Source organism: Dipodomys ordii, unplaced genomic scaffold, assembly GCF_000151885.1.
Source record: "Dipodomys ordii isolate 6190 unplaced genomic scaffold, Dord_2.0 Scaffold1, whole genome shotgun sequence".
Taxonomy (NCBI): Eukaryota; Metazoa; Chordata; class Mammalia; order Rodentia; family Heteromyidae; genus Dipodomys; species Dipodomys ordii.
Window position 1 is genome coordinate 39,543,312 of NW_012267217.1, and position 12,173 is coordinate 39,555,484.

The window sequence follows — 12,173 nt, forward strand, 5'->3', positions numbered from 1 at the left end:
CCCCGGAGCGGGAGGGCCTGGGTGCTCGGTGGGCCGCGGGGCCGTGGCGTGAGGGGCGGCGGGAAGGGGCGAGGCGGTCCCGGGCGTGTCTGGCCGCGGTCTGGTCAGCGACCTCGCCCCTTTGCTAAAGTTTTTCTCGTCAGCTTCTGGCACCTGTGAAAGTTTGCCTCGGCTTGCGCAGGCTCTTCTGGGATGTCTTCTTCCTGGAGCTTGAAGGCCAGGTAGGGAGGTCAGGTGGGCAGGTTGCCTTCCAGCTCTCTGGACTGCGAAAACAAACAGACCAGGAATTCCTCGCGCCCTCCCCGCCCCGCCCCGCCCCGCCCAGCCAGGCAGCAGCCTACCCTCCACTTTTAAATAGCAGACTAGAACATTCTAAGACATTTCATGTGTTTGAAGTATGTCTTGGAAATACCATGCCCTTCCGTTTATAGAAAAATATGTGAGTGGGAAAGGAGTTATTGCTCTTTGTTTTCACTTCATGCATTTTTTTTTTTTTGGTTGTGGATCTGCCCAAGAAAGTTCTAGGACTTTATATTGATGTTGCATATCGTGTTGGTACCCATGTTTTCCTGAAACATAAGCTATAAACTGCAATCAGTGGAAAAGTTTATACTGTTGGAGTTAAAGCGAGTGAAAAAAGACAAATTTCTAGCTTCTGATAAGTATAGATATTTCTAATGTGAACCTCTTATCCGACCAAATCTTTGGGTATTTTTCTTTTTCACAGATTTATTTCCTATCAACCACTGATGAAGATATATCTGTGTATGTGCTGGAGTGACTGCCAGAACTCCCCTTTATTGGCAAGAGACAGTCCATTTGGTTCACTAATTTTTGTTTTCCCTACTGCTTTGAGCTTTACTGTAATGGCTGAAAAACTTGGAAAATAAAATGAACGTGCTGTGGTCTTGAACATAATTTTTTTGAGGAAAAATTAAAGTGCCAGAGTGAAAGCCACAATGGCATCCAGAGAGAGGCTCTTTGAACTTTGGATGCTTTATTGTACAAAGGTAACTGTTTTCCTTTTTTATTTCTGTGCTTTAAATTACTTGATTATAAGATGTTGTGCCTATTCTTATTATCTCTTTACTCAGTGGAGAATAATGTATTCGTACTAACAGTCCCAAACTTAAGAACATGTAAGGAATATTCTGTTCCAACTGTTGTGTGTGTGTTCCTGAGTTCCTGTTCTGGGGCTTGAACTCAGGGCCCAGGCTCTACTCCTGAACTTTTTGTGCTTAAGGCTGGCACTCTACCACTTGAGCACCACTTCTGGCCTTTTCGGTTTATGTGGTACTGAGGAAATGAATCCAGGGCTTCAGGCCTGTAAGGCAAACACTACCACTAAACCACCTTACCAGACCTGTTTCCTACTTTTTCATATTTGATTATATACACAATATTGGCACACTATTAAAAAATTTAATGTATGTTTTTTGATACTTTAATCTCATAATTATGTAAGTAAAAATAGCATGTCCTAAATAAAATTCCTTGCTGTTATTTTCTCCTCTAAGTGGGGGTAGTAAACATTTTTGTGAGAAAGGTCATTGAACACTTTTTGGCTTTTTTAGTTGGTCATGGGGCTTGAACTCAGGGCTTGGACTGTGTTCACTAGCTCTTTTGCTCAAGGGTAGCACTCTACCACTTTGAGTCACAGTGCCACGTCCAGTTGGAGTCTAAAGGACTTTCCTGCTTGGACAGGCTTTGAACCTTGATCCTCAGATCTCAGCCTTCTGAGTAGCTAGGATTACAGGCATGAGCCACCAGCACCCTGCTTCATTGAACACTTTTCTCATTAATTTTTTAAATTGTATATGAAAGTTATTAAGGTGCTTACTACACTGTGTTAACCACTTAAGAGCTTTGTTTCATTGACCCTTCACTAGTAGTTCTGTGTATATTGTAATTACACTTCTTACTGATGAGAAAACTTATAGAAGAATGAGCCTAGAACTCAATGGAGCCTGACTTAAAATTTTTTGTTTTTGTCATTTAGAAGTAAATTTCTTCTTTTATGTGAGTTTTTAACATGGTAGGTTTGATTTTAGGTTTTTGAGAAGGGTAGTACTTAAAAACATGCTTTTTAAGTGGGGAGCTATAGTACTACTTTGAAAGTATTGGCAGGAGTCAGAGGAACACCCTTCATCTACTAAAGTTAACTTAGGTCTGTGTGGTCAAGTGCTTGTCAGACTCTATTTTGGCATCATCCCTTCAGGCTCCATTTTCTTTCTTTCTGTCTGGCTGCCTATCTTCCTTTTTTAATACTTTCAGCTGTTTAAACAAAAGCAAATTATTCTTTAACAATAATCTCATTTGTCTGTACTATTGAATTTTAGAGGTCACCCTGGAATGAATATTCTTTTGCTTCCTGGGTTTGATAGCTTTTATAATTACCAAAGGAATTATACCATGAAATATTTAATATGGAGTTTTAAAATTGCTTTTAGTCTTGTGTAATTTAATACCAGAAACATCTTTTTAAAAATAGCTCTTTAAATAAATAGGGAATCCAGTTTACCAGACACTTGAAAAGTCACTAGCATGCATTAGCCAACAATTAAAATGAAATTTTAGTGCGTGTTCAATAACTTGAGAATGATTTATTAAATGGTACCCTAAAACTACTTTCACTTAGTAAATGAAATTATATTACGTTATGTTTCTAGGTAGATTTAATTTTTTATCAAAGTAACAGTACCTATTGAAAAGAAGATAGTTTATTGGTACACATTGAATTTTATTCTTACTGAGTTTTAAATAAATATGAATCTTTGTTTTGAAACATTATTCTAAATAATGAAGGCCCTTTGCATCAAGGTTTTTGTTTTTTTAAATAATTAATTTCTATGTGATGCTTGGGAGTCACATCAGCTCTTGAATGTGCTAAGAACTGCATCTGTAACTCCTGTAGTCAGGACTATCTTTTGGACAGGAAGATAAATTCTATTTTTAAATTTAAGATGAAACCATTTATGTACTTACATGATTTATTTTAGATAATGATTTTAGTGTTTCATTAGTTCATAGATAGTATATACTAATTAGATAATAACCTTCTCTTCTACAGACTTCTTGACTCAGGTACCTATCAAATAAAAATAACTCTTCTGAGTCTGGATGATTGCCACATAAACAACTGGTCTCTGGACTTTCTAGCCTAATTCTACTACTCTAGCACTTGGTATCTAAAACTACCCTACTTCCCTACCCCCTCACTCCTTCACCTGACATACTTTTTTTTTTTTGTCAGTCATGGGGCTTGAACTCTGGGCTTGGGCGTTGTCCCTCAGCTCTTCAGCTCAAGGCGAGCGCTCTACCACTTGAGCTACAGTGCCACTTCCAGTTTTCTGGTGGTTTATTGGAGACAAGAGTCTCACCGTCTTTCCTGCCCTGGCTGGCTTTGAACCATGATCCTCAGATCTCAGCCTCCTGAGTAGCTAGGATTACAGGCGTGAGCCTCCAGCACCCGGCTTCATCTGACATATTTTTAAGATAGATAGATTTATTTATTTATTTAATTGGTCATGGGGCTTGAACTCTGAGCTTGGGCACTGTCCTAAGGCAAACACTCTACCACTTGAGCTATGGCACCACTTCTGATTTTCTGGAGATTAATTGAAGAGTTTCACAGACTTTCCTGCCTGGGCTGGCTTTGAACTGCAGTCCTCAGATAATAGCCTCCTGAGGAGCTAGGATTATAGGCATGACTCACCTGTGCCTGGCAGATATTTTTATTTTTTTAAACATTAAAAAAGTTGTATAATGGGATTTTATTGGTGATATTTTCATACATGTATAAAATGTACCCTGATCAAATTCATCTCCCTAATCATTCTTCTTCCTCCCTCTTTTGATGAATTTTAAGATAGCTTTTGGACTGTTTGTATTTTCTTATAAATTATTTTTTCTATAATTTATTTGTAAGAACTTTTCAGACTTCTTTGTGAGCTTATACACAGTCTTGACCCTGCTATTGTTTTTTTCCACTGTTTGAGTCAGTTTTTAAACAGAGTATGTGTACATTGTATTTTAGCAGGTACTGGTATTTGAACTCCAGGCCTCTCTTCCTCTCCCACCTCCATCATGGCTGGTGCTCTATAAGTCACACGTTAATTTCTGGCTTTTTGCAGGTTAGTTGGAGATATTGATAGTCTTCTCAATTTTTCTGTTTGGGCTGTCTACCTTAATCATCAGTTCAGCCTCTTGAACAGCTAGGATAATAAATGTGAACCATAGGTTCCCTTTTATCGTATTTCTCTTGCATGTTCTTTTTTGTTGTTTTTGAGGAAACCAGTCTTCACTTTAGAATTTTCTGTAATCTGAGTTTTACTAGATTATTTCTGTTTATTTAAGTGTTTTTCTCTTTTGGTGTTTTTTGGTGTGCTGGTCCTAGGGCTTAAATTCAGATCCTGAGCACTGTCACTGAGCTTTTGTGCTCAGTGGTAATGCTTACCACTTGAACCACATCTCCCTTCCAACTTTTTGGTGATTAATTGGAGATAAGAGTCTCAGATAAGCCAGACCCTGGTGGCTCACACTACCTAGCTACTCAGGAGGCTGAGTTCTGAGGATCACAGTTTAAAGCCAGCCTGGGCAAGGAATGTCCATGAGACACTTATCTCCAAATAACCACCAGAAAAACTGGAAGTGGCGCTGTGGCTCAAGTGGTACAGCAATAGCCTTGAGCTGAAGAGCTCAGTGACTGCACCTAGGCCCAGAGTTCAAGCCTCATGACTGACCAAAAAAAAAAAAAAAAAAAAAGTCTCCTCAGACTTTCCTGCTTGGGCTGACTTTGAACCTTGATCCTCAGATTTCAGCCTCCTGAGTAACTAGGATTATAGGCATGAGCCACTTGTACTCAACTGTTTGGGTGCTTTTAAACTGGTAGGTATAGAGGCTTAATTGATTCAGACTTGATTTGGAATATGGAAGGTTAGAATAATTCATAAATATAGCATTTATTAATAATTTTTGCCTATGAGCATTAATTCATTAGCACTTTACAGAATTGTAGTATTCTATTTTTTCTCATTTATTATTGAAACACAGAAATTGTCCTGTCATCAGTTATTGATGACAGTTACTTAAAAGGGAAGGCAGGCTGCATTCTCTTCGTTTGTTTTTAGAATAATGACCAGATTTACTAGTATTCTCCGGAAGTGACTAGTTGCCTTTCTTGACTATCAAGTTCATCTTAATGATTATAATTTTTAGAATGTCTACTATTTTGCTGCCCTACTTGGTTTCCTGTGTGTATAAAACATTACATACATACCTGATTAAAGAAGACATCTTTGAAGATTTATGAAGGCCTATTTTAGGGCAGAATCTTTTTTTTTTTTTTCAATTTGCACTGTGCTAACAGCATTCATATTGCACAGTATCAGTATTTTACAGTATCAGGAATAATGTACTATCGGAGCATTTTTTTTTTTTTTTTTGGTTGGTCATGGGCCCTGTACTCTGGGCCTGGGTGCTGTCCTTCAGCTCTTCAGCTTAAGACTAGTGCTCTACCACTTCAGCCACAATGCCACTTCTGGTTTTTTTCTGCTTATGTGGTGCTGAGGAATCGAACCCACGGCCTCATGCATGCAAGGCAAGCACTTTACCACTGAGCCATCTTCCCGGCCCTATCAGAGCATTTTTTTGTAAAATGTTTTGAAAGTTGCTAGTGAAGTTACAGGGTTTTGTAGTTGCACCTTTGGGTTACGCTGCTTAGTAAAAGGAATGCTAATTGAATGTATGTCTTCTAACCATCAGTGGGTTCATTTGTAATCCTCAGTATTTGTGAATAAAGTCTTTCAAATAGAATTAAAATAAATGATTGGTTTCAGTTTTTAGTGTGGATCCTTATATAGTAAGCCCAGTATGGCCTTACTATATAAAAATCTGGATAAAACCCTGCAATTCTTTTTTTTTTTTTTGCCAAACGTGGGACCTGAACTCTGGGCCTGGGCACTGTCCATCAGCTCTTCAGCTCAAGGCTAGCACTCTACCACTTGAGCCACAGTACCACTTCTGGCTTTTTCTGCTTATGTGGTGCTGAGGAATCAAACCCAGGGCCTCATGCATGCAAGGCATGCACTCTACCCCTGAGCCACCTTCCCAGCCCAAACACTGCAGTTCTTTTGCTTTAAAAATATTTTAGCCAGGCGCCAGTGGCTCATGCCAGTAATCCTAGCTACTCAGGAGGCTGAGATCCAAGGATTAAAGTTGGAAGCCAGCCCAGGCAGGAGAGTCCTTTAGACTCTTATCTCTAATTAACCACCAAAAAGCTAGAAGTGGAACTGGGACTCAACTGGTAGTACTGGCCTTAAGATAAAAGCTCAGGGACAGTGCCCAGGCTCCCTCTGAGTTCAAGCTCCAGGCCAGGCACACACACATACAAAATTTCATTTTAACTGACGATCATCTATTTATGATTTAGGTATACAGTGTGATATTCTGCTACAAGGTATACATATTATACCACATACTTATTTCCTTGTGTTCAGTTTGTTTTTACCAAACTTCATACCTTATCTCACTTTGTCCTAAAAAAAGGGTTTAATTGCATTGTTAGAAATAGTTTTTAATAACTTCTCAGCCTTATTTAGTTATTTTTATATTACAAATAGGATGATTACCTGCTTATTCCTGTCCTTGGAAGTCTTTCACTAGTGTATATGACTACTAATTCAAATTATGAAAAGCTTGTTGTGGTGACTCACATCTCTCATCCCAGCACTTGGGAAGCTGAGACAGGAGATTTAAAGTTCTAGTTTGGCTGCAGAGCAAGTTCCAGGTCAGCCTGAACTATATAGTGATATCCTGTCTCAAAAGACTGAAACAAACAAGCAATAGCCTCCATCTCCTAAACAAAAAAATTATATAATCTGAGCTTTTCTTTCCTCTAAATAGTCATCCCCACCCAGGGGCAAGGATTTGATTAACAGTGCATTTTATATAGCTCTTATAAGTTAAACATTAATTTGAACAGGTTTAGTCTGGTATAACTACTTGTCTAGCTATACTTAAGTACAGAGGGCAAAATGATTTACTGCTTGACATTTAAAGATTTTATGTGAACATAGTAGGCATACATAGTTCATATTGTTATATGAACATAGGTACCATGTTCACTGCTTTTTTATGTTATTTCTTAAGCTAGGAAACAAAAAAATGGAGAACAAAATTTTGCACAACTTTATATCAACATTTTGGAATTCATGTATTTGCACAAAAAGGCATATGTATCTTAAACTATATCAATTGCTGCCATTACACAGGATATATTTTTGTAAGACAGTGTTTATGTGCTTGATTACCATAATATGCAGAAGAGAAAAACAGCCTTTCAAATTGTTAGGGTAAGATTAAGATACTTTTGTTTTTTCTGGTATAAAGTATCACAAAATGCCCAAGCTGGGGCTAGAACATTCTTATACTCTTGATCTTCCTGCTTTAACCTTCCCAATGATGGGATTACAGGCATTTCTTTGTTTTTTTTTTATATTTAATTTTGTGTAACAGAATTGGAACCGAACTGAAATTTTTAATTCTGTTTCTGATATGAAGGACCTAAAAGCAGGTTATCTAGTTTCCTTTGAACTCCGTTTTTTCACCTGTTAAATGGAAAAAATAACTGTCAAAGCTATACCTCTTCAAGTGGTTGAGAGAAAAATGAATTGGTTGAGGTAGATGTATCATAAAAGTAAAAATACAGAAATGTAATTAATAGTACTTTGTAAATACACGTGTCTAGGAGTGTGTGAATCAAGATAATTTCTAGTTAGGGAAAAACATAGCAGTATTCTTTTTACATTGGTAACAGTGAGGCTGTCTTTACGAGTGTTTTAATCTACTTACTAATTTTTGCATCCAAGCATAGTGCTTAATTATCTTGACTAATGATTTGAGGTTTCTTTTTATTGCCCTCCCCACTTTAAACTAAGTTTGTTTTGGGCCTTGGTGGTAGTCCATTTCCTGCTGTTGCCCTTTGTACTGCTAAATCTGGAATATGACTGAAATAGATAGTTTTGCAGTGAGCTCAGAATAAACTTCCTTTCAGAATAAAAGTTTTGATTCATAAATTTATGATGTGTTTTTGTTCAGATAAAAATTCCAGTACATCTTTTTGTTCAGATTTGGAAAAATTGGAATGAATACTCTTCTAGTGAGAAAATCATCACTGTATTTGTACATATTTGGATATAATCCTAAATATGAAAGTAAAGATGGACCAACTCACATCACTCCTTACTAGTTAACCTACATTTAATAAGTGTGCATTGCAAGGAATAACAATATCTCTTGATTTTCTATTATTGCCTAAACATGTTCATACTCTGACTCTAGAGAAAATGAAAAATATTTAACAGCTTAATAATAGTGGCTATTATTTAAGATGTCAAATGGAAAAACACATAATTTATCTTAGTAGCCCTGGGAGTAGTCCTTAGGAAATAAATATTACCTTTGTGGTTTACTTAAGGAGACTTATGCACTATTATACAAAGTTAGGATATATGAATTTTTTTTTTTCTGGTCCGGTTGTGGGGCCTGAACTCTGGGCCTGGACACTGTCCCTCAGCTCTTCAGCTCAAGGCCAGCACTCTACCACTTGAGCCACAGCGCCACTTCTGGCTTTTTTCTTTTTGCTTATGTGGTGCTGAGGAATCGAACCCAGGGCCTCAGGCATGCAAGGCAAGCACTCTACCACTGAGCCACCTTCTCAGCCCCCAAAGTACTTTTAACATTTTACAATGTTTTCTGATTTTTGTACTAAGCTGGTCAAGGGTCTTTAATGGTCTATATATCACACTTTACATGGCATTTAGAACACCTAAAAATTAGATTCCCAAGAATCCGTTTGTAACTACGGATCTATAATTTCAAAAAATACTATTCTACCAGTTGAACAGTTACAGATGATCACTTGTTACCAATGTAAATGTGACCACTAAAACTGAATTAAAAGTACTAGTGTAGGGTAATTATCCCAAATATACTATAGTATGAAAGTATAAAGAATTAAGAACACAAACTTTAAAAGTTCTTACGTAAAACTTAAGGGTTTCTGAACATATTTATCTGATGTCCTTTAGGATTCTTGGACTTCACTTTTAGAAATATAACCTTTAATCATGTATATCTGATGCATTGCTGTTGCTCTGCCCTTTTTATAGCTTTATTTTCCAGTTTATTTCAAAGGAGTGAAGAATTGAGATCAAGAATTTAATCTCCCACTGTGTACTCTCTTGGTCACAAGTTACCATATCTCTTCTTTGCATAAAATGTATTTCACGTCATCCCAAGAACTTAACTCTTATCCAGTTATGCAATCAGTTTAGAAACACAGAATCCTGTTACACACATCAAGACCAATTGTGATTTTTCTTAATGTTGACAACTGAACTTAGAAGACACTGTGCTCCCCACAAACCCAACATACAGTGGTGAAACTGAGATAGGGCACAATAAATATTCTTCAAAGGAGACCAATGAGAAGCACATAAAAGGCACTGCAATTCTGAAAATTGCAAATATTGCCTTCTCCCTTTTCTTTCTCTGATTTATTTCTGTTCCTTGGAAATAGCTACCTACCCTCTTCTTTATTGTTCTTGGATTTGTGTTTTTGGAACTGCTTCTTTTTCCTTTGGTCATATCTGAGGATGGTATTAGAGAGTACTTTCTTATATTTAAGCAACACTCTCAGCTTGTTTTCTGCATTAGAAAGTTTCCTATGAAGGTGAATGCTTTTCTACCCTTCTAATTCTATTTGTCCTTCCCTTTGTCTATTTGAATTGTCTAGTAACTCCAATGTGATTTTTATTTTTTTTGTATTTTGTTTTTGTCGGTCATGGAGCTTGAACTCTGGGCCTGGGTGCTGTCCCTGAGCTCTTCAGCTCAAGGCTAGCACTCTACTACTTGAGCCACAGAGCCACTTCCAGCTTTTTCTGCTTATGTGGTGCTGAGGAATCGAACTCATGCATGCAAGGCAAGCACTTGCATGCCTCATGCGTGCAAGGCAAGCACTGTACCAATGAGCCACCATCCCAGCCCATCCAATGTGATTTTTATAGTTGAAATAAAAGGATACTGTGTTCCTCTTTAATAGGAAAAGATTGGGATTTCCTACTACATTAGCTTCAGACTTTGAGGCTAAGACATACAAATGTACAGTTTTATATATAACCACTTTAAATCATAGATCATTACAATCTTTAAAGTTCTGAAAAGAATAGAATTTAAAAATAAATCTTAGATTATTGTAATTTATAATTGTGGAGATTTATTTTTTTCTGGATCTACTGCTTCTGTTGTTAATATTCATGTTTGCTGCCACTAGAATATATAATTTCTGGACTATTGTGTGTGCACTTAGTAATATGTTAAATGTGTTAATTCTTAAATTACCAGTAAATGATACTAAAATTTAACACAGTAAGAATAAGGCTCAGTGGTCAGTCTGATTTATATTTTCTCTTTATATTCAGAAGCTTTGGTATTGACAAAAACTCATGATTTCTTTGGTGAAAATAATTCATTTTAGCCAGGTTTGTTTGTTCATAGCTATAATTCTAATAGTGCAAGTGAGCTAGGAGGATCTCAAATGTGAGGCTAGCCTGGTTTACATAAAATGAAATAATACTTAGAAATACCTAAAATATGCTGGGCACTAGTGTTTGACGCCTGTAATCCTAGCTACTCAAGAGGCTGAGATCTGAGGATTGCAGTTCAAAGCCAGCCCTGACAGGACTGCTGTGAGACTCTCATCTCCAATTAACCACCAGAAAAACAGAAGTGGTGCTGTGGCTCAAGTGGTAGAGCACTAGCCTTGATCTGAAGAGCCCAGGGATAGCGCCCAAGCCAGAGTTCAAGCCCCACAACTGACCAAAACAAAACAAATGAACAAAAAGATATACCTAGAATAGTCAGCCATAAGCTAGGTGCCTGTAATCCTAGCTACTCAGGAGGCTGAGATCTGAGGATGGTAGGTAGAATCTACTCTGGAGAGGAAAATCTGTGAGACTCTGATCTCCAATTAACCATCAGAAAACCCTAAGTGGAGCTGTGGCTCAAAGTGGTAGAGTGATAATCTTGAGCAAAAGAGCTCAGAGATAGTTTTCACGCTGAGTTCAAGCTCCAGGACCAATAAATAAAATAAATAGCCAGGTATAGTAGTTCATGCCTATAATCTTAGTTTCTCTGGAAGCTGAGATCTGGAGGATTTGGTTCCAAGGCTAGTCTAGGTAAAAAGTTCTCAACCAATAAAAAGCTAGTCCCAGTGTAAACAGGAGGATTGCATTTCAGGCCAGCAGGGTATAAGAGGGCAGGCAATATCTCAAAAAAGAGCCAAAACAGCCAGGCACCTGTGGCTCACAGCTGTAATCCTAGCTGCTCAGAAGGCTGAGATCTGAGGATCACTGTTAAAAGCCAGCCTGGGCAGAAAAGTCCCCATGAGACTCTGTGACTCAAATGGTAGAGTGCTAGCCTTGAGCACAAAGATGTTCAGGGACAGCACCCAGGCCCTGAGTTCAAGCCCCACAACTGACAACCAAAAAAAAAAAAAAAAGAAAAAAAAGAGCCCAGAAGGGTGGCTCAAGTGGTAGACTGTCTGCTTAGCAAGGCAGACACATTGGTGTTCCAACCCCTGAACCACAAACAAGTAAACAAAAAAATAAATACCTAAAGTAAACTTTGATTATTAGAGATTAGAGTAAGCTATGCCTATCTTTATACGTATACTTATGTTGTAATATCTCTTCTAATACTGTAATATTATTTTATATGTTAAAATGGCTTCCAAGTCTTTCCTGGATGTGATAGGCTTATTTTCATTATACATTTTTGATTTATGTATTTAAGCATATATGATTTCATCTGAAGGCATGATTTTTCTATCTAGAGTCAGTTTCCCATCCAGGTTGTAATCCCACATACAAGAAAACTGAGGCAAAGGTAGATGAAGTTAGAAGTCATCAGAAATGACACGTGGAAGAGGTGATAATGATTTTCAGTAGTTCTTTATTGTTGAAAATATAAAATAAAGGGCTGGGAAGTTGGCTCAGTGGTAGAGCGCTTGCCTTGCATGCTCGAGGTCCTGGGTTCGATTCCTCAGCACCACATAAGCAAAAAGAAAAAAAGCCAGAAGTGGCACTGTGGCTCAAGTGGTAGAGTGCTAGCCT

At 37.7% G+C, this 12,173-nt stretch overlaps 1 protein-coding gene across 1 annotated transcript in view; it reads left to right on the plus strand.

The window, feature by feature from the left end:
• Positions 1-12,173, plus strand: part of Nbeal1 (neurobeachin-like 1) — a 209,214-nt gene that overhangs the window by 3,596 nt on the left and 193,445 nt on the right. The window contains exon 3 of the mRNA XM_013015843.1: positions 728-1,010. Coding sequence (XP_012871297.1) covers positions 960-1,010 — 51 coding nt within the window. The 5' untranslated portion in view covers positions 728-959. The remainder of the gene's footprint in view (positions 1-727; positions 1,011-12,173) is intronic.